Source organism: Trichosurus vulpecula, chromosome 8, assembly GCF_011100635.1.
Source record: "Trichosurus vulpecula isolate mTriVul1 chromosome 8, mTriVul1.pri, whole genome shotgun sequence".
Classification (NCBI taxonomy): Eukaryota; Metazoa; Chordata; class Mammalia; order Diprotodontia; family Phalangeridae; genus Trichosurus; species Trichosurus vulpecula.
This window is the reverse complement of record NC_050580.1, coordinates 205,161,129-205,185,031: the sequence shown is the minus strand read 5'-3', so window position 1 is coordinate 205,185,031 and position 23,903 is coordinate 205,161,129. Positions and strand designations below refer to the sequence as shown.

The 23,903-nt window shown below is 40.9% G+C and overlaps 1 protein-coding gene across 3 annotated transcripts in view; it reads right to left on the bottom strand.

Moving 5' to 3' along the window:
• Window positions 1-20,464, bottom strand: part of ZFYVE1 (zinc finger FYVE-type containing 1) — a 56,582-nt gene extending 36,118 nt beyond the window's left edge. The window contains exons 1-2 of one of the 3 annotated variants that reach the window (XM_036735642.1): window positions 20,415-20,464; window positions 17,779-18,704 (exon numbers count right to left, since the gene is read on the bottom strand). In XM_036735642.1, the coding sequence (XP_036591537.1) occupies window positions 17,779-18,261 (483 nt within the window). In that variant the 5' untranslated portion in view covers window positions 18,262-18,704; window positions 20,415-20,464. Of the gene's footprint in view, window positions 1-17,778; window positions 19,841-20,197; window positions 20,275-20,414 lie in introns of those variants that run through there. The other 2 variants (XM_036735640.1, XM_036735641.1) reach the window with 2 other exon arrangements.
• Between the last annotated feature and the right edge of the window lie 3,439 nt (window positions 20,465-23,903).

The following is a 23,903-nucleotide window of genomic DNA, read 5'->3' as shown; positions in this document are numbered from 1 at the left end:
CAAAACTACAAGATTTGAAAAGATAATACCTGTATATGTGTGCTAAGAGAATCTAAATAAAAATCAATAACCCATCATAGCCCCAGACTGTGGAAGACCTTGAGTAGCTAGGCAGAGGAATCTGAACATGACTCAGGAAGCCAGATCATGGTGGTGGTTGTCTGTCAACAATGTTATCTGTTGTCTATTTATTCCCCTTCCTTTCTCAAGGAAATCTGTACCAGGCTTAAGGTCTTCCTGCCTTTATACTAAGGGACTTCAACATACAAGTAGATTTTCCATCTAACATGCTAACATCCCAATGCATCAATCTCCTCAAATCCCATTAGAGTCCATGACAATCTACAACAACTCAGCCACACAAAGGGTTAATCTTGCAATCATCCATATTTCTACGATTAAAAAACACTGACATTCTTCTACCTGATCATAATCAATCACTCCATCTCTCCCTAGGTCTTAATCAAGCATTCCATAAGTAGACCCTTATGCCTTACCCCTCCCCTACACTACCACATCATCATCGTCGTCGTCGTCGTCATCATCATCACCATCGTTGTCTTCTTCTCCTCCTCCTCCTTCGTTACCTACACTCCCCCCATATCTAGTACTTTTCTCAGGCAATTACCCCTGCTCTGACTTCACCTTCCTGACTTCCCAGTCTGGACCTTTTCATTAACCAATTAAATTCCATGTCATGTTCTGCTCTTGACTCTCTTACCCATCCCCTCAAGCCTCGATAAATGCCAACCCTAGATTACTTCCACCAGTCACCTCCGCTACTCCTATTCACGTACTATTGTACAGACATGGGAAAAAATCATACAGCTGAGCTAAATGGATCTACCATAAATTTATGTTCTCTAACCTCAATTGGATCCTCTTTGAAAGAAGGCAGTCCTTTTACTCCTTCCTATTAGATTCCCTACCTCACTTCCCACAGAACCTTCCAAACTTTCTGGACAGTGCCTCATACTTCTATACCAACATGGCATTAGGAATAGGTGTTTGGTGAATAGTAGTACAGCATGGTACAGAGGGAAAAACACTGGCTCTGGAATCTAAGGACCCCAGGTCAAATCCTACCTCTCCTAACTGCTGTGTGACCTCTTAACCTTTCTGGGCTTCTGCTTTTTTTCATTTGTAAAATGGTCTCTTAAGTCCCTTCCAGCTACAGGTCTATGATCCTATGCTCCTAAATGTAACTAAAACCATCTTTTCTACCTACCCAAAAGGACTGTTCTTAAGATTACATGAAAAAAAAATAATGATAAAGTCCTCTGAAAAGTTAAAAGCTCTATACAAATGCAAAGTATTTCACAGATAACGTTTTGGTCCTGATTTATCTTTTACCATCATCCTTATAGAAAGTTGGTTTTTTTATATAGTTTTACTTTGCGTTTAAAAAAACACTATAAATCACTTAGAAGAGGAATGCAAATTAAAACTCAGAAACGTCACTTCACACTTAAATGGGCAAGACAGAAAAGACTTCCAATCCTGGAGGGGTAGTGGGAAGACAAGCACACTAATTCTCAACTGGTCCAACCATTCTGGAAAACAATTCAGAATTATGCAAGAAAAGTTACTAAGTTATTCACACCCTTTAACCAGTGATAACACTGTTGGGCATACACCACCAAAAGGTCAATGACAGAAAGGTCCCACATACACCAAAATATTGTTAGTACTTTTTGTTGTAGAAAAAACTGCCAACATAACAGGAGTTCATCAATCCAGGAACAGCTGAACAAATGATAGCATATTAATGTTATGAAATATCACTGTGATATAAAGAATGACAAATATAATGAATGAGAGACGCTTGGGAAGATGTGTATGAACTAACTGAAAAGCAAGCAAAAACAGAAAAATGTGTACTTGCCTAAGATAATATGAATGACCATAAGACAAAAGATGACATAATTCTGGTCAAATATAATGGCCAATTGACTAGTCCAGAAAACATAGATGAAAAGAAAATTTCCCTCTTTTTGTTAGTGGTAAACTGTAAGAAGTTTATGAAGACAAGTGCTATCAGTAGAGACTGCTAGATTGTTTGGCTTGATTTTTTTTTTAAATCAAAAGGTACTACAGGGAGCTGTTTATTGTGAAGTAGTTGTGTCAAAATAAAATATATCAATAAATTCATCATTGGGCTCTGGCCCTTTTTCCTTAAACCAGAGAAGAGAAATAGTTCTGTGGTGACAGGACTGGATCTTCTACTAGGTCTGAGAAAAGTAAAGAAAAGATAAGATAGTGATCAAAAGCATCCATGTCTAAAAGCTATGAATAGTCAGGTTAAAAAAAAGAAATTCATGCTACCATCATTGGCAATAATTCTGCATATCACTAATAATCACTAATAATAAAAAATGCAACCTAAAGCAAGTTAGAGGTTCCATCTAACTGGAAAAGATGACAAAAGGCTTAAATGACAAGTGTTGGAAAGGATGTAATAAGACAGATATACTAATGCAATGTTGGAGCTGTGAACTGATCTAACTTCTAGGAAACAATTTGGAATTATGTTTTTTTTTAAAAAGTCATTAAAATGGACCTATCTCCTTTGAACCAGCAATACCATTTACTAGGTATATACCATAAGTAGTGGTAGTAATAAGAAGAATGTGGAATGTAACTTACATGATGACATTAAAGTAAAGGAGAACGTAATACTGGAAGATTCCAGAATGCTGAAGTCTGCCAGGTTGGCAGAGTTGGTGGTATGGAATTGGGCATATATTTTCAGATAAGGTTAATATGTTGATCTGTTTTTCTCAGCTATATCTATTCATTACAAGTCAGAATTCTACTGTGGGGCTAGAAGGGTCTTCTGGGTAGTGACAGTGAGGTAGGGAAAAACAAGAGTAAAACATTTTTTTTAAAAAGATAAGAGTTTCTTTAGGGATAGGAGGAAGTTTTATTTGCTCTGACTATATTTCAGTGGTCTTACCTTGGCATCACTCTTAAGAGAAAAACAGACAATCCCATACTCATTAACTTAACCAATAACTATTTATATCTACAGTGCTTTACATCCTTGGTCTCATTGAATCCTCCCAACTCTTGAAGGTAAGTCACTGCAAGTATTATCATCCCCATTTTACAGATTAGGAAACTGATACTCAGAGAAGTTAAATGATTTGCCCAAGGTCATGCAGCTGGCTAATCATAACAGTAGCACACAGTTATATGTAGAGTTAGTATATAGAGCAATTTGACAGTTTAAAAAGTTCTTGTCAAGATTCCTTGAGGGATAACCCACTCCCTCCTCAGGCACCACTTTTCACTTCTGGAAATCTAATTGTTAGAAATTTTCTCCTTATGTGACAATCCATGGGCTAGATGTGCAAATAGCATTACCCTTCTTACAAAGTAGGTGCCCACCCAGGTGGAATTACTTATTTAGCTACTAAGTAACAGATCCAGTCTTTAAGCTGGGTCTTCTGTCTCCAAGTCCAGGCTTCCTTACACTGCATCACACTGCCATCTTCTTTTACACACTTGTTAGTCCAATACTACCTATTCTGGATGGTCATCCTTTACCATTTCAGGAAAATTAAGTAAGGAAAGGTGGGAAAGGAAAAGCAGCACCCTATCCCACCACTATCCATCATCTCCAACTGGGCTCCCATCTCCAGCTAGACTCAGACTTCTGAATCTCTTTATCTCAACCGCTTCTAGCCCTTCCACAGTTTTACCTAAAAAATACAACTGTCCCTAACCACCACCTTGCCAGTGCGGAGAATTCAGAGAAGGCCATGTTCTGGGAAATATCTGGCTATTAACCCACAGACAAAACTGGGAAGAGACATAAAACCCCACACACACAAGCCTTCCCAAGGGCCTTCATCTTTACCACCCTGATGATAGTAATAATAGCTACATTTATATAGTGCTTTTTAAGAGTTATCTCGTTTTGAGGAGCTGACGGATTTCATTATAACCTGGACTTACATGAACTGATGCTGAGTGAGAGGAGTAGAACCAGGAGAACACTATACATGATTAAAGACACACAGTATCTATGATGACTAACTTTGATAGACTTGGCTGTTCTAAGCTCCAAAAGACTCACGATGGAAAAAGCTACGCACATCCAGAAAAAGAATTACAGAGTCTGAATGCAGATTGAGGCAAACTATGTGCTCTCTCTTTTTTTCTCCTTCTTTGTTGGTTTTGTTTCTTCTTTCTCATGATTCATTCCATTGGTTATAATTCTTTACAACTGGACTATTATATAAATAAGTTCAATGTGAAGGTATATGTAGAACCTACATTGGATTAAATGCCATCTTGGGGGGAGGGAGGAGGAAAGGGAGGAAGAGAAAATTTGGAACCCCAAAAATTGTGGAACTGAATGCTGCAAACTAAAAAAATTTTTTAAATTATAATTTAAAAGAAAAAAGAGTTATCTCATTTTGAGGTAGGTGCCACTATCATAGTCCCATTTTACAAATGAGGAAAGTAAGGCTTTCATCATAACAATACAGCTTTTTTTTTTGGGGGGGGGGGAGTTTCTGAGAGAAACGTAACGACTGAAGGAGGAGCTGACGTGAATTGTACTATAAGCAGAAATCATGTCAGTTTCCTGAATTGAGTAATTCAGTCATTAAGGTTCTTTCTTCAGTCACTCTACGCAAAAGACTTTCTTCAGATTCTCCACAGAAGCAGCTAATTCACATTCATTATAATCACCACAGCCCTAGAAATATGGACATTTGTCCGTGAGGCAGTGGAAAAAAAAAACAGCTTCTTTAACCAGAACAATCAAATTGCTATGAGAAGCCAAACCTATTACCAAGGGCAACAGAATTCTAACAATCTGAGCCCATTTCTAACCTTTGAACCAATCAATGATTATTTCTACATTTCATTTCACCCTCTTCCCGTGTTGAAGAGCAAAGTTTCAGCAGTCTTATTCTATACAACATTACCTCCTGAAGACGGATTCCTATTAACTTTTACCAGTGCTTGAACTGTTAGTTTTACTTTCCTGTGAAGTTAAAACTACAGTAAGTAACAAAAGGTTCAGAACCCAGAGAGGCCAGACAAAAGACACTATGGGATCATCTCTATGGAGATGACTCCCTGTCTTTCTATCCAGTCCTAGCTTCCACAGTACTCAGTTAATATTTTTCCATTTTTACCAGGTCAGGCGCAACTAGCTGATGCAATACATATAGTGCTAAGCCTGGAGTCAGGGAGACCCAAGTTCAAATCTAGCCTCAGATTGTTACTATCAGTGTGACCCTGGGCAAAGTACTTAACCCTATTGCCTCAGTTTCCTCATCTATAAAATGAGCTGGAGAAGGAAATGGCAAACCACTCCGGTTTCTTTGCCAAGAAAATCCCGAAAGGGGTCATAGAGTCAGACAGCCCTAAAAACAACTTAACAACCACCACCAGGTCTAGGAGTTAAGATCATAGACTTAGAGTTGGGATGGAGCCCTATAGGCTATCTAGTCCAATCCACTGATCCCCCCTCCACCCCTGGGATCACTAGAAGTCTCATCACTACCAAGAATGACTCAGGTTCTTCAACTCACCCTTAGTTGCCTTTCTCCTCTGAATAGAGGACTGGAGGATACAGCACTAAACTCCTCCCAAATCCTTCTTTCATACAGGGATCACAACCTTCTGGGGACTACCATTTTCTATCAGCTGCTCTGCTTGACTTCAACTCCAGGGAATAACATACCTCCACCCCAGTCACCCAGGTTCCTCACCCCCTTTTCGGCTTCCTTTTCTGCGCTGTCTTCCTCTACTAGATTGTAAACAGCTTGAGGGCAGGGGCTGTTTTTTCCCCCCTTATTTGTATCCCCAGTACCTGGCACAGAGTAGGCACTTAAAGGTTTACTGAATAGAACTGAATTGAAATTTTATAAATCAGGAAACTGAAGCTCAGAGAGATTAAGTGATCTGTCCATGATAACTAAGGTAGTGAGAAATAAGGCTATAAACCCAGGCCCTCTAAATCCAAAGTTAGTGCTAGGTGGGTAGAAAACACCAGTTCAGAGAGCAAATTTCAAGTCAGTTAACCAGGAGAGAAGCAGTCTGGTTTGTATGTGGGGCCACAACCATCACCAGCATCACAGGACCATAGATTTAGAGCTGGAAGGGACCCTGATGGAAGGGACCAACCCCTTCATTTTAGAGATGAAGAACTGAGACTCAGAAAGGTTAACAAATAACTTGTCCAGGATCACACAACTACTAAGTGTCCAAGATGTGACTGGAATCCAGGTTTCCCTAACTCCAAGATCAACAAACACTCTCCTAGGCTACATCATGCTGCATTGTAGGGTTTCATTTCATTACCACAGGCTAAGGAAATTGAAGTTCCTTTAGAAAGACTTCTAATTCCTTATCGTGGAACAGGACAGCAAAATTCCAAGGCTGAGACTCTTCCCTTTATTCCACCCCTCTCTGACCACACAGTCCGCAGCTTCAATTTACCTTAACCTCCAGGTAGAGAATGAACCAGTTCCTGCTCTTGTCAAGAAATACTTTCTGTGTGTGTGCATGTGCATCTGTGTATGCGTGCATGCATATCCACATATAGGTTTTCAATACCCCCAGCTCTGATACAAATACCTTTGTTATACTTGTTTCTAGGCCTCAGTTCTAACCCTGTTGCTCTGACTTCTTGGCTCGCCAGTCTCCTTATCCTACTTCCTGATTCCTGCTACCTAATCTGACTCCCTATTTGTTCTCTCACCCTGGTAGACGTTCTCTTCCCAGCTTCTGAAGTCTGATGTCATGTCTGGATATTGGCCCTGGCTGTTCCCCTTGGATCTGAGAGCTTGAACTGATTAAATATGTGCTTGCCCCTCCACACCTAAATGTGACTTAGGATCATAGAATTTAGAGACAGAAAGCACCTTAAAGGTCTGAAGCCCAGAAAGTTTAAGTGACTTACCAAAGTCACACAAAGTATTAAGCAGCAAAAGTTTTTAATTTTAATTTAGGGTTCCTTCCACTACACCATGCTAACCTGATCAAAGTCATCTGCATCATACTTGTATTTGCCCCAGAATGAAAAATCCTGGGAGACAGAAGCAAACATGAAAAATGGGGTAAGTTTCCTGCTTCTCCCCTACCAGAATTTTTATTGCAGGAAGAAAGAGAGAAAGGGAAAGAAGAAAGGCGAGAAAGAAGGAAGGAACATTCTGAGTTTTGATCATGGGTTAAAAGTACTTTAGATTATCTAAATTCTTCATCTTGCTTTTAGGCAAAGCTTCACCTAAATCATGTCAGAGATGAAAAGCTGTCCTTGTTTCAAAGGACAAAATATTATTGAAATGAAACTTCTTTAATAATTCTTACTATAAGGAAGTCCCTCCTACCTCAAACATATTTTCCCAATGCAGTACTTGCACGCACACACGCGCATGCACACACACACACACACACATATTTTCGCAGGTAAACACAAACATCATTTCTCAGCCAGCTGTTTTCTTAAGACCTGTGTACTAAAGAGAAACATAACAAGTACATCAAACATGTTATCTAAGGAGCCAAAATTCACTTTCTTCCACTCCAATGTCCCCCAAAACATTACATTATTCGAGAGGGTAGGAATTCCCTTCCAGTATTTCACCTAATTACTACTGACCACATTCTCTCATATACTACTCACAATATCCCTCTTCCTCTGGTAGGAAAGAACTAGACATTTTAATGATGAGATGAACCACAGGACAGTCTTTGAAGAACTTTATTTTTAGAATGGTGATTCAGTTTCTTTGACCACGCCTAACTCATCCTATTCCATTCTCCATTTATATATGAAGAATGACTTTTCCAGGGTAAGGGTTCAACTCTGAGGACCAGCTAGAACTCCCAGAGGCAAATAATAAAACAGATAAAATATTCACACAAATATCTCTTCTAAAAAACTTTATAGATAGTTATCTAGCCTACAGTTTTTGAAGGCTACAGCCTGTCCTGCTTTTCCCAACTGTCAACAAGAAAGTCTAGCACAGGCTTCGATAGTCAATGTTAAGAATATCAGGCTTAAAGTCAGGATACTTAGGGTCTTGTCTTAACTCCAAAGATCATGTGACCTTAAGCAACTTATTTTAATTCCCTGTTGTCTCAAATTCTCTATCAGTTAAAAAGGAAGTAACCCCTAAACTTTTTCCTGCTTTCAAATACCATTAGGGTGTATCAAGCAAAATCAATTTATGCTTTTCAAAAGAAAGGTGCCATAGAAGACCAAGGGAATATTATCATTACAAGACCTTTTTACCTTCAAATGACACTTCACTGCAGGTACTCAATTTCACAAGTATAATAAGCACCTAAGTACCAGACACTGGGGATACCAATTAAAAAACAAAACAATTCTTGCCTCAATAAGATTCAATTATGGGGGGGGGGGCGGGGAGGAGGGAGGGAAACAATATGTACACAGATAAATACAAATTAATAGAAAGTAATTTTTTTTGGTGGGCGGGAGACAATGGAGTGGGATCAAGAAAGCAGACTGTAGGAAGTCAGCGCTTGAGCTAAGGTTGGGTGGAACTAAGGACTCAAAGAAAAGGAGATAAGAAGGAGAAACATCTGAGGCATGGGAGACAGTCTTAGAAAGGCACAGAGATAGGAGGCGGAAAGTCGTGTACAGGGGAACAAGCAGCAGGCCAGTTTGGCTGGAACAGTGTGTGTGAGGGGGAGTAATATGAAATAAGTCTGGAAAGACAGGTTGGAGTAAGGCTTCAAAGGGCTTTAAATACCAGAGAAGTTTGTATTTTATTCTAGGGGCTAGAGGAAGCCACTGGAGCATCTTAAGCACATAGTCAGACCTATGACTGACAAAAGGTTCTTAACTAGTGAAATGATGAAACTGGCTCCTTAAGATTTTCAGATCTAACACTATACTTAAATGAAATCAACTCAAATTAACTGTAATAATAATGAAAGGAGAATAATGTCATGGATAAATCAAATGAGCAAATAAAGTCATTTATGTCTGGCTCTGGAATGTAAGACTTTTTCTCCCAAAGCAGTGGCAGATTTACCTTGCCAACTATTTTGTTCAAATTAATGTTCACATAAATTTGTACTTTTAAGGTATATATCAAATGGACAGAAGCTCACCTAAGATTAAATTAAAATTCTGTTGTAGATGATCCACATATTGATAAAGAGTTGGCTGTAGCAGGACTTTTGTTTTCTTCAAGGAGGAAAATGACAATTATATCAGTAAGGCAAAATTCATGACCTCTGCGAGGACCATGGTTCAGAATCTCGAAGTATAAGGAAAAATCTAGGTAGGAGGCAGAGGAAGTATAACATTTATTTAGACTCTAAAGGATCAGACTCAGGACCAATGCCCCCAATTTGATACTGTGACAATAATATTCCAAAATTGATAAGCCCACCTCACTACAGTAACAAGGAGATTATAACAAAATATTATAGCAGGAAACCAAGCCATACTTGTGCTTCCCCTCAATGCTAGGGCCTTCCTATAAGAAGATCACTCATGAATCCTAACTCTCTGTTCAGCACTCTTCACTCTGGATGCGGGCCCTCAGCTTTTGAATACTGCTGCCCACTCTCAGTACTCAGTTTCTACTGTTCTCTCTTTTTATACAGTCCTAGACTTCATCTGATTGACTAGAACACCTGAACAATCTAGAAAACCTGAACCTAGAACACTAGAACAATCTGATTGATTAGAACACTAGAACACTAGCACACACCACTGGCTCTGGTCTTAGCAACTCCCCTTAGGGCCCTGAGGGCTTCACACCTCTCTCAAACATGCAAAGTAGTTTGCTAACTAGCCTAGGGCCTCATACCTAATTAGTGAAAGGGTGTGGGCCTGTCTCTAATCAGATCTCCCAGTGCCCCACAAGCCCATCCACACCCCCCCCCCCCAGCCCCACCTGAAGCCTATTCAATGGGTGGGTAAGAGCTTTCACTTCACACAATGTAGACATGAAATGACTAATAAATTATAGACCCACATAAGAAGGAAGAATGAAGAAGTGGGGAAGAGGGTCTGGCCAAAAGAGTGTGTTCCTGGGTTTGAGAATTTCATCTCTCTCCCCCAAACTCAGGCAAGTTACTCACCTACACTGAAGAATAAGACCAACTACAAGAACATGGCCAACTATTTCTCAGACGATTCACCAAGCAGTAATAAAGCAGTTACCCTTTTTATATTCTAGATTTTCTGTAAGAACCCGATTCTCAATCTCAGCTCTGCTGCTTAATTACCTGTATGATTGTGGCAAATGATTTACACTTCTCTGGGCTTCAGTTTCCTCATCTGTAAAATGAAGAGGCTGGCCTAGATTCCCTCAAGACCCCTTCCGGCCCTAAATCTTTGATACACAACAGTTCTGCAAGCCCAATTAAAAGTAGATTATAATGCGACAAGCCAATGGACTTGAGGTTTCCTTAGTTGCCAGTATTAGGTTCTCAGTTCTTTTGTGTCTGGAATCAGATTCCTTCTGAAGCTGGGGGCTAGAGTCCAACTCTATGGAGAAGGAAATAGACACAGATACACAGACACACAGACACAAAGACACACACTTTCCAGCAATCAGAAAGCAGAATCGTCAAGCCAAAGATTGGGTGATGAAAAATGAGCTAATATAATTACACCTACAGAGCTCCACTCAAGTGGCAGTACAAAACAGCCAAACAAACTTTAATCAATGCTCAAAAGTCATTAAAGAAGGAGGGGGGGAAAAATCAAGACATTCTTCCTAACCCCCATAGAAACACACTTTTTCCTGCTTTAGTGCTTCCCTCTGCACTCTCTAATTTTTTTCCCCCAAAGTTCTTTCCATTTTTCCTCAACTAAGACTTAATATGTCCTTATTTCAACTCCTCTTGGGACTCCTTATCTAATATTCTCTTATCTCAGATATATCAAGACAAAATCAGTTAGGATTTCTAACCCAGGCTTCAATGATTTTATAAGAAGCTTCTAGGGCCAAAAAAAATTCCCCAGAAAGTTCAGTACTAGAAGCCAAGTTCTCAAAAGAGCCTCCAGGTCAAAGTCAATGGAAGCACTGCAAGCAGACCCATCTACACGGAAAACAGTCGGGCCAACTTAATAAACACCCATCTGTTACAGTATTTTATGGCTCAAAGAGTCTATTATAGACATAATACCCACAGAATCCCCTTTTCCTGGTCATATTAATCCCTTGTACAAATCCAGAAGATAAGCATTTTCAAATAAGTGATCGACTAGAAAGAACTGTATCAAGTTGAGCAAAATAAACTAGAAGGAACAGGAAATATATCAAGGTAGCCCACCGAAAAGCTGAGTCATAGTAGCTCATATACTATATAGGTCAACTTTTAAATGGACCCTGTGCTATTTACAGAAAGGCTACCTAAGAAAACTGATCACAGTCCTGTCCTAACAATTCTAGCACTGATAAATGAAAGACAAAGAGATCTCAAGTATTACTGAGCACAGATTAAAGACATATAAGAGGGAGTTTTCATGTCTTTCTGACTGTTGGATTCATATTCGATCTAATGTTTCTCAGTGATCGTAGGCTCTATCCACTCCTTAGATAACCAAAAGAGACTTCCACTCAGCCTTTTTTCCCTAGAGGCAGGGAAACTATTAGAATGAAGGGGACAGAACCCCAAATGCTCTATGCTACATCTATATATGTATGTGTGTGTATGTGTATATATGTACATACACACACATATATACATATATCTGCATATATGTATATATAAAGGGTTGTTATCAGGTTAATGGTCCACTGTTTTGCAAAAAAAAAAAAAATTAAGCAAATAGTGAACAATTTAAAACCAACATAGTCCAGTGAAGAGCTGGGAAGGTTTTTTTGGTGGTTCTTTGATAGGAACCAGCTGGACAAACAATAAGTTTCCACTGGAGCCTATGCCTTACCAGTAATTTCTTCACTGCCAAATCCAGTGGCCTTTTCTTCTTGACCTCTCTGTAGTATTTGAATTGTTCCTCTCTGGCTTTTTAGTAATACTGCTTTCTCTTATAACCTATCTAATATCCTAAGTCTCCTTTGCTGGATTATCAGTCACAAAAAAAGTATCCCCATAACAAAACATCCTCAGACTAGGTTTACTACCAAGATTTTGTCCTGGGTACTCCTTTCTTCTCTCTGTACTCTCTCTTGGTAACTTCATTACCATCTGTGGGTTCAACTGTCACCTCTACATAGGTGACTCCAACATCTTCATGTATATTCCTAGTGTCTCCAGAGTAGGTGTTTAATAATGATAGCCCTAAGAGTCAGCCTTTATATAGTGCCTTAAGGTTTGCAAAACGCTTTCCATGTTATCTCCTTTGATCTGATCCTCACAACAACCCTGTGAGGTAGGTGCTATTACCATCCTCATTTTACAAATGAGGAAGTTGAGACTGAGAAATGTTAAGTGACTTTCCCAGGGTCACATAGGTAGGCCAAATTCGAACTCAAGTCTTCCTGACTTCAGTTCCAGTGCTCTATCCATTGCCTTCCAGCGTCTGAGGTAGCAATGGAGCTCACTTCTTCCTAACTCCAAGTCTAAAACACTATCTACTGCTTTCCCCAACGGCTACATATATTCTCTTCCCACATGAGGCTACAATGACTTTTTTTTTAATTGGTCCATGTTTATAGAACAAATTCATACTGTCAGACTTGGGTAACAGGTTGATTAGTTTTCCCAAAACTGCTTCCTCAACCCTTGATTTTATTCTTTGATACAAGGAATGACTTGCTGGGTAAAGGAGGGGAAGGGAAATATGTGGAAATGAAAGTAACACACCCACATAACACAAACGTTGATCCAGAAGATCAGCATTTTCAAAGAGAAGATTGATTAGAAAGAACTGAATCAAGTTGAGCAAGCAAACTGGAAGAAACAGGAAATATGTTATTTATTATATATGTAATACATATTTAATTTTTTTTTACATTAGTCCTATAAGACTCTCTTCATCAAACAAAATCTAAACAAGTAATAAAGAGAGTACCTGTGGCTTAATAATCTTCTCTGCCAAGGACAGGGAAGAGAGATATATGGCAACAGCTTGAGGGAACTGGAGGGGGGCAGGGCTGTCAAACAAAGGTTTTATAAGGATGGCAGAAATGTGAAGATATTTATAGGCAGCAAATACGAGAGAAGACTAGAAATAAAGGATGATCTGGGAAGACTCAAAGTGGTGCAAGGAAGATTTCTGTTAATCCAATTTAAATGAACAACTATGTCATACACAGAAAACAGGAAAAAAGAAGTATATTTAAGTCATGATTCAATCCTTCCCCAAAGCATTTTACACATCGTCCAAAACGACCTTTACACTATGATCAAGGTGGCAAAGTTTGTACCTTTACGAAAGAAAGACACAGGCAATTACAACTCCACCTGTTTATTACTTCTTTGGCCTGCACATCAGGGTAACGAAGATGGGAATAGCTGGCGTTCCAAAGTGCTTCCCCATACTAGAAACTGAGCTGAATTTACTCCTCCAGTAATGTGAAAAGCCAAGGAATGTAGGGTTGATGCGACTAAAACACACTGAACAAAAGAATGTGGCAAACCTGTAACAGCCAGTTTGTGGTAAGGGATTCCCCATGCCTTAGGAAAATATATACTGCTACTTTTCATTCTTCTATCCCACTAATCCAAACTTGGTTTAACCAATGAGGGTGGGGAGGTGGAAAGGGAGTGAGGCCCCAGCATTCTGAGTTGCACTATTCTGGGACTGTAAACAAGTGAAGCAGCCAAGCATATGATGGGTCCCCTTAAAGGAGCAGTCTTAGGGAGGCTAGAACCATCACTAGCTTAACTGGGGGAAATAAGAAACATTCTGCTTTTAAACTCCATTTATCAAAAGGCTCTTCAACTCAAAGGTCATCAACTATCTATTCCTGGGTCAAGGAAAGTGTCTTCTCCAGTGTCTACTTTCCTTACCCCTCTATTAACTATTCTTAGGTCAAATAAGGCTATGCTTTTTTATCATCTTGCGTGTTCAGCAGCAACTGATAGTACCTAACCAGGAACAGGAGACTTCTGGCACAAAAACTTCTTTGGCTCTCCTAATGATGTAGAAAGGATGTCAGTCAGCAGATAAATAAACAGACAAACAAATGAAAACTGCTAAATTATCTTATCAATTCACTGCTCCAGGATGAGTATGGTTGCAGGAAATCTGTAAAGGGAAGCAAAGAGAAAGATGAAATGGTAGTGAGAAAATGTCAGACGGGGTTAAAGAGATGGAAAAAGAAAACCTTTCAAACATGAGGAACATAAGAGAAACATGGGAAGACATAGCAAGTAAAGCTCAGCAAAAAATGCAAAACCAAGTGAACAGATATGATGACAATAATGTTAAAAAACAATCTGCACGAAAAGGCAGTTGAACTCAGACTACTGAAATGATCAGAAAACATTCCGAGGATGTTTCTGGATCCAGAAAAGGCAGTACATAGTAACACATAACTTTCCACTTAAAAGAGGCAGCAAACAACAGGCACTGAACAAAGCATAGGTTGTCAGACTTAGCTGTTCTATATGCTTAAAATATTTTCCTTTCTTGCAAGGGACAGACCAATAACAGATGAGGAGGAGAAAGTGGTATTCTGGAAACTGATGTTTAAAAAAAAGATACTACAAAAAAAGAAAAAAAAATTTAAATATCAATTTTTGATGGAGGGATTTTTTTTAAATGGTCTATTTTTGGGACAAGGGGATCAAAAATTTTGTTGGGATGAAAGTTGTTTGAACTTATCTGCAAGATCAACCTAAGGAAGGCAAAATATTTATAGGCACTCACTTCATTCTCTCTCCTAGCCCCCTTACTAGCAGAGTTACTAGAATCTCAGATGCCACCTCTGTTGGATAGAGGCCAGTTACTTATTCTGGAAACAAAGTAGCAGACTAGTTAGATACTATGGCTTCCTCAAGCTCTGATAGGGTCTAGAAAAGAGATGGAAACAACTAGAAAATAGTCCTAGAAATAATCACTTTCCCAGACTAAGTCTCAGCATATGGCCAAATGCTGAGAATGCTGATTTCAGTAATTTCACCACCTGGGTATCTCTGGAGGGGCTGAGGGAAGAGAAGAAAATTGTACACTGGTTAATCAGTCTCTATTTTCAAATAAGCATAGGGATATATTTCAGATTTTTCCAACCAGGGCTATATTTATCAGTTAATACCAAAGTTAATCCAAGATGCTTTGAAATTAGTTAAATGCATTGATTTAACTTTCTTTAGTATATCAGTTCAGAACTCTCAACAATTAAAAGTCAACATAATCATGGACCCCTTTGACAGTCTGTTGAAGCCTATAGATACCTTTTTAGAATAATGTTCCTAAGAAGCACGAAATAAAGAAACCAATTATATTGAAATTTTGTTAACAAAATACTACCTTCATGAACCCCGGATTAAGGACCTTTGATTTAAGTCATGGTGCGGGTGCTACTCCTAAACCTAATGAATAACTTTCTTTGTTTGAGAAAACAAGAATGACTTAGAATTTTAGAGATGATCTTAGAGGTTATCTAATCCAACCCCTTCTTATTAAAGATGAAGAAACTAAGGCCCAGGGAAATTAAGTGATTTGATCAAAGCCTCTCATCAATAGCAGGGTCTTCTGACTCCTACTTTGTGTTCTTGCCAGTAAAAAACACTCCTTGGGAGCACAGAAGTTAGCTACTAGCCTTAAACATAACAGGCAAGCTTCTACCAATGTTCAGTCTTGCCATTAAATTCATTACCACATTATCTATTCAATTAAAAAATGGTTCAAGGCAAAACAAAGGGTTTTTCTAAAACAGAACTGTATTTCTATAACTATTCTGACATTTTCTGATATGAATCAACTAACACCTAAATCACAACTAATAGATCTTAGGAAATAACCAGGTCATGAGGCTTTGAGAGGATAACGCTATCAGTAGAGTGAGATCAACACTAGCAAGCAGAAAAGACAAACCCTCTGACTTAGCTTAAAAAAAAATGGAAAGTCCCAAGATCTACAAATGTATCTCTACAGGAAGAATAATAAGTGATACAAGTTTCAACATACAAGCTTTCCAGAGAAGCAACTTTCTCTAACCAATCAAGAACCCTCAGTACCTCCAATGTACTCCCCTCATCTCTTGGAATCATTTCCCATGAATGCTCTGGTGCCACCTTCTACAAGTACCCTGCCACTAGCAGTTAGTTCTCTCCCTCTTCTCAAGCTCCCTTGTATTCACTTAACTCTGAATACACTATATGCAGTAAGATATGAGTCCCTTTCAGCTCTTTAGCCCTAGTGCTTAGCACAGATCAGGCACTGAAACATTTACTTAATTGTTGAATTTGGGTCAGTGGTATCTGCTCAGGTAGGGACTGCACTAGATGAGGAGAGTCTATGATGATATTTATTTAATGCCTAAAATGTAGCTGGCATTATGTAAAGTCCTATCAGCGTACAGCAATAGTGGTAAGGCAGGAGCTTAAGAAGTCATCCCTACCCTCAAGGAGTTTACAGTCTAGTTGAGGAATCGATCTAGCCCCGCCCCCTTTTTTTTTTTTTTTACTAAAAAATATATACTAATGTGTCCCAAGGAAATACTGACTGGCAATCTGAGAACACTTTACATCCCTAAAAATCCCCTCAAGAAGAATGAACAATGATCTGTGTGGACTATTTAGGCCTGTCAGAAGGCAGATGACTAAAGTGGATAATTTCTTCAAGGTTCTTTCTGGGTCTATGATGTTTTAGGAAGAAATCCCCCCTTAAAAGAGCCTTATTCTAGTCCTGATTTAGTACTCCAAGAAAGTCCCTTCCTTGCTGCCTCTAATCTTGGTGCCAACACATCATGCATAAATGACAGTGGTATTGGCTCAGCTCAGTTCATCGTCTCATTTTGAAAGCATGACATAGCAACCTGAACTGTGGCTGCATTCCAAAGAGGGATAGTAAAAAGAAATCAATAAAGAAATTAACAGGGACCACACAGATCTAAGTTGTTCCAATCACAAGATGTTTGGTTAGTGGATATAATTTATAACCCATACTCCCATCCCGCCAAAGCACTGCTGATTAGAGGCAAAATGGGATACGGATCACTTCATAATTTTATTGGCTCCCCCAGAGTTAAGAGGGTGGAGGAAGGAGGTAAGTGTGAAACCTCTGTGGACTGGAAGAGTATACATCAAAAACACAAAACAAGATACAGTATAGACTATGATATACTTTCCACAAGCTTATTAAGGAAAAAAAATTTCTAGATGAGGTTTTTTTGGTCTGGAAGGAACAGTCCTGATGATAGCAAGTGAATGCAATGTCATCATCTAACTCCACCATCTCACAAGGCGTTTCCTATTAATCAAGTTTCAATGATCCCAGATGCTTTCCCATTACAATTCCAATGCATGACTTTACAATGAATAATCCTAACTCTACTGTACATGAAATAAGGAGTCACAATGTGTAGATACTTTCCTGAGCAAAGCCTTTAAGATCACTCAGAAATGCAGAGAGCATTTCTAAGCTGTACTTCCTAATATTACCATGGGATGCTCTGTTAGTACACCTTCTCTGCCCCACACCTAGGCACACAGTTCTTCAGTGGCATTTATTCATGAACTTACCAAAATGTCATCAACCAGAAAACCATTTAAAATCCTCTTATAATCTTGGGGCAACCTGAATTTTTACACCTCTTAGAAGGGGCTAGACTTGTGCAGAACTGCTGGACCAGATCTCAAGATTCAGTTATCTGCACTAAAAAATTAATCCAGCTATAACCAGAGACCTACCTGAATTTCTTCAGTTTCATCCACTAGGAGGAAACTCACAACTTTCTCTGTCATCTTCTTCCTCTTGGTTTCCTCATCCATGCCTTCTCCTTCCAGCTGTTCCTGTGCCTTACCGACATGGTAGATGGTAACTGGATGTCTTCTTTTGCTACCCCCAGAATGAGTCCTTTTCTGACATTCCAGGCACAAATTGATTTTGCAGGTCTGGCACCTCACTGCTGCCCTCTGCCTAACCCCAGGGGAGTTCCCATTGGGGCCCTTACAGGGGTCACAATAAGGGACATGGCCAGGCTTAAGCCTCAGTCGCTCATGGTTGCGGAGCCTCTCCTGCCTATGTAGTTCCTCTTCACAGCGGGGACACTGTAAGCTGCAACACTCATCACACTCAAAGACAGCTTCATCTGTCCCACTGCAAGCATAGCTTTCCTGGCACATCAATCCAGGGTTCAGTCCCTTTTCTGCTGGGGAAGCCTGGGCACTCATAATGAGTTTAGAAAGGAGACACACACACCATACAATGCTTATTAACTGCTCCTCAAAAGCAGACTAGAGTGGACTTTCCCACGGATGATGCACAGAAACTCCACAGGATTCTGTAGACCTAAAAGATTTGTGTCTCACCTCAAAAAAATAAAATAAAAATTAGGATTTTTTGTCTCTCACAAATGATTGTACTTTCAAACCTTCTTCATCTAAGACTTTTGTATCAGCAGGAACATTGATTTGACTTGATCTCATTATCCATAAAGTGCAGATGAAAAAGTTATCAAAATTCAACTTTTAAAAGGTATTTCTTTGTCAGGCCGGATTTGCCAACCAAGGTAGATTCCTCTTCGAGGCCTCTGTCCTGTGGTTTTAGTGATGTAAGACAGTGGTCAGGTGGATTTCAAGATAATCCAACCTCAAGTCAGTATTTCATGGGATGCCTAGAATAAAGGAAGAAGATTTCGCACATGTTAAAACAGAAGTAAACTTTTAAAATAAGACTGATTAAATGTCAGGTCATACTCTTCAGAGGGATCTCACTTTTGCACACATGCTCAACCAAAAAAGCTCAAGTAGAACTGTATCAATACTAGAAATTACACCTTTCAAACTATTGCTAAACTGATCTGTAGGCCCAGTGCCTATGTGTTTATTTTAAAGACAACTCAGAGCCCAAAAACAGGGCCAAAGGAATCTTTCCTGACTTCTTTTCCAGTAAAATAGTATCTACTTATCTATCTTGAATTCAAAATTTAAATAATTAACCAAACAGTCCTGTACCTTTGAGGTGTCACCAAAAGGAAGAAAAAGAAAGGAAGCACTACCACTACCACATATATTCCTGAACATAAAAACAAAAAGGAAAAAAAATCTAAAAAATTAAACTCTAAATCCAAGTGCAACCAAAGGCCTGGGTAGCTCTGGTTACACTTGTAAGTGGATTGTTTCCACTTCAACTCCAGACAGATGTCTAATAAAAGACAAAACCAAGGGTCTCCATTTAAAAACAAAACAAAAAAAAAATACACAAAACAATTGCTGTACTTCCTTTCATCCCTTCCCTTAACTTCACAAAGGGAGCAACAGAAAATCTTCTCAATAAGCACTGTTTATCTTTCTGTATAGTTTCCCCCAAAGATAGGCTCATCACTGCCCGTCAAGAATTCGAGACCCACATTCCACTTCAAAACAAACAAAAAACAACAGGCAAAAGAAAGTGGGATTTTTTTTTTTTTACACTTCCCCTAACAGTTACATTCCTAAGTAACTCTCCCAGGCCTTGCCCCACCCCACCTACTAAGTTTGAAACACTGTTTTCCAACCAAAAACGCACATTCACTCCTCCCCTACCAAAAATCCATCAATCAATCATTTTCCCTATTTCCAGATAAAGCAGGCCGAAGAAAGGAAGAGAAGAGTCCTTTCCTTACTGTGGAGTCTCAAGCCAAGCTGACCACCCCAACCTCAGCCAGGGTCAGGGCTGGCGAGTGGAGGAGTTGGAGTTGGGGTGCTGGGGGGCAACAAACCGTAACTACCACTACTCCACCCCACCGAAACTCTCATAACTAGTGGGGGAGGGGGTAACAAACAAATAACCCACCCTCAAAACAACTCACTCCCCACCCTCCTCCCTAGCCCCGAGCAAACAACTGGCTCCCCTCCTCTCCTCCCTCCCTCCTTCCTCCCAGGCACCAGCAGCAGCCACGACCCCCCCCCCCGCCCCAAAAGGGGCAGGAGCAGCGCCTAGGAACAAAGAAGGCTCCCCCAAAATCCCCCGGCACCCAGGCTGAGCCCTCAGCCCGATCCATTGTTTACACAACATCACCGTCCACCCCACCCCCACCCGCCGCGGCCTCGTTCCCCGGCCCGACCCCCCCACCAAGCCCCGGCGGCGGCCTGGGCACCCAGTACTCGACACACCCGGGGACCCCACCATAGAGCAGCTCGGGGCCCCTTGGCAAGAGGCAGCAGCGGCGGCGGGCGGCGGCGTGGGGGAGGGGCGCGGGGAGGGGTCCCGGGGGTGCGTGGTAAAGGGTGGGGGCTGCTCCCTAAGGCACCGGCTGATCCAGCTCCAGCTCCAGCTCCATCTCCATCTGCCCCTTCCCCGATCCCGACCTCCCGCTTCCTCCTCCGCCTTTTTTTTTTTCCACCTTCCCTCTTGTTGTCAGTTCGGATCAGCTGATCCGAGTGAACTTCACCCAGCTCCGGCTAACAGGAAGGCACGAGCTGGGCAGTGCCGGGCTCCGGAGGGGAGGGGAAGCGGAGCTGAGCCAAAGGAGAGCGGGAGAAGACCGAGAGGCGGGGTGGGAGGGGCGGGGGAGGCCGATCGATGGCGCGCGGCCTGCTGGGATTTGGAGTCCGGATCTGGAGTACGATGGCTTTGCGTCGCCGCAGGCCAGCGCCGAGAGAGACTACACGTCCCAGAAACGGAGAGGACGAGGGAAGGAGGTCGAGCTGAGATAGAAATGGGAGTGGGGTTGAGGAGGAGAGGGTGAAGAGGCACCCGGAGGCTTTCGGGATTTGGAGTTTGGAGCGGGTGATGGTGGTGATAGTTTTTAGTAGGTTTGGGCATTGGGGATGGTTTGGGTTGGAGAAAGACGTGGGATTGTATCAGAGGGCCGAAATCTGTGTTGTTATTATGATTAGCCTTCTTCTTTATTAACTTTTATTAAATTAATTACTTTGCAGAGATCATTGCACTGAAATACAGCCCCCCCCCCAGTTTAAAAAATTACAAACAAGATCAAGATAGTCAAGTTGATGATGACTGAAAATGGAACACTGACTTCGAGCTTTGCTCAAGTGTATTTTCCATGGCAATGATGATGCGCGCCCCCCAACCCCTTCCACCCCAGTCCCTTAATTCTTTCCACCTATAGTCTCTGAGATGCTTACTTTTCAATTAAATAGTGGGGGGCAGGGGGGACATAAATAGCCCATTATCAAAACAACTCACTCCCCACCCTCCTCCCTGGCCCTGAGCAAATAATTCAATAGACATTTATTGAGGGCTTACTCAATGCCAAACTCTATGGTAGGTCTAGATGCTCAGGAGCCTTCCAGAGTGGATTTTTAAAAACAAAAAATACCTTACATTTGAATTGTACTTTCACAGATTACCTCATTACAACCCTGTTAGTGCAAGTAATTCAAGGGTTATTATTCCACTTACAGAGAATGAAGAAACTAAAAGCCCAGAGAGGTGACCAGGTTTATCTAGTATTACACAGCAGGACATTAAACAGTTCTGGGAGGATGTTCAGGGAAGAGAACTATGGACTTCGGTGTGGGCTTCTTGCTGAGCCCTTTTCAGGGCGGCTCATCCACTTTTGGTGCCTACCTGCCACCCACCTCTCACCTGTGGCTCCAAAAGGCTGTAGCATGCACAGGGGCCACACCAGTAAAAACTGTCTGGGCCAGAGGTGGGGAACCTGTGGCCTCAAGACTACATGTGACCTTCTAGGTCCTTGGGTTCGGCCTTCTGACTGAGTCCAAGTTTTACAGAACAAATCCTTTTATTAAGGGGATTTGTTCTGTGAAGTTTAGATTCAGTCAAAGGGCCCCACTTGAGGACCTAGAGGGCCACAAGCGGCCTTGAGGCTGAAGTTTCCCCATCCCTGGATGGACAAATGGACTCAACCAGGTTGAGAATAACCTGACAGGCCTTAAACTCATCTCTTGGCAAAAGTACTGGAGTGGTTTGCCATTTCCTTCTCCAGCTCATTTTACAAATGAGGAACTGAGGCAGACAGGATCAAGTAACTTGTCCGGGGTCACACAGCTAATAAGTGTCTAAGGCCAGATTTGAACCCAGGAACATAAATTTTCCTGACTCCAGGCCCAGCACTCTATCCACTTGGTCACCTAGCTTCCTTCAACTAGCATTTACTAAGTACCTATACTATGGGCCAGGCACTGTGCTAAGTAAACTCTGTAGATACAAAGAAAAGCAAACTAAACACACCAGATCCTGCTTTGAAGGAACAGTGCCCCTTATATTTCAGGGGATAGGATTTAACCAATAGTAATAAAGATTACTGGCATTTATATAGCACTTTAAGGTTTGCAGAGCATTTTATGCTTAACTCATTTGATCCTCACAATCACCCTCTGAGGTAATTGCTTATATTATCATCCACATTTTACAGATGAGGAAACTGAGGCTGAGAGATGTGAAACTGACAGATTACAGGCTCTGGAACCCCCTTGAACTCTCCTTGAATCTTCCCACTTGATAGGGCACTCACCTATGGCTATAAGTCTTTTCTTTATCACTATGCCCAATTCTATGTTACCATTAACCTAGCCTAGCCCTGTGTCTGTTATCTTCGGATTGCTTAGACTACTTCCAACCCTGGATCCTATCTAAAACCCCATTCTCTTGGTTCCTGGCTTCCTACTTCTAGTCACCCCAGCCTACTGGTCTCTCCAGTCAAGATCCTCCCTAGACCTCTCCTCCAGTCATTCCAGACTACTTAGCCAACCCTAGATCCCTCCCAGTCTTTCTGTATAGAAGAGTCATCTGGCCAGCTTGTCCATTACAAGTGTCACAAATGCTCAGATTCCTTAAGAGTCTGCCCAATATGGCGGATCTTTAATAAACTTTGTTTTTCTTTGGCTGAAAGAAGGCTTGAGTCAAATTCATTTGGGTAGGACCGTGTGCCGCTATTTCAGGGTCCTAGCACCCCTAAACCTCAGCAAAATGACTTGTCCAGGGTCACCCAGCTAGTAAGTATCTAATGGAGAATTTGAACTCAGATCTTTCAGACTCAAATGTTGAGATCAGGAAACCATATGTTGAGATTTAGAGGTGCTTGAGACCCCAAAATACTGACACTCTGGGTCTTATTCGCCATATTAGGTAGAGTCTTAAGAAATTTCACCATTTACCACACTTGTCTGACAAGCAGGCCAGATTCAATCTTTGAATCTGAGGGCCTTCATGGTGGCAAGATGGGTCTTATATACAGAAAGTTTGTGAGAGGGATCTAGGGTTGGTTCTGAGGTGATGGGAAGAGGGGTTTAGGGAGGGTCTTGAGGAGCAGTCTAAGGATGGGACTCCAGGAATGGGATTAAGGGTGTAACAGACAGTGGAGGGCTGGGCTAGTTTGGTCATAGATATTTTGATAGGATCTAGGGTGGGAAGTAGCTGGACAATAGAGGGCTAGCCTAGGTAGAGATTTGGGCCTGGCAATAATGAAGGCCTTATAGCCTCAGGCGAAGGCCAGATCAGTGGGAAGATTCAAGGAGAGGCGTGTATATATGAATGTGTGTGTTTATATATACATATGTATACACATATATACACATATGTGCATGTGGACATACATGACTATATACATATACTAACATTGCCATAGCATTGCACAGATTGCAAATCCACATATAATGTACATCTCTATATACAAACACATGTATATATACACGTAATCTCATTGAGTTCTCACATAACCCTGTAGAGTAGGCGCTATTATTATTCCCAGATTACAGATGAGGAATGGTATAACTAAAGCTGTGAAATAATGAATCACTGTATTGCAGCAAGATTCTACTGCTAGCAGCTATGTATGTTCCTCAAAACTAGGCAGAGACATTCAAGAGTTGGATAATATATTCAAAACCAGCTAAGAACTTTGTTA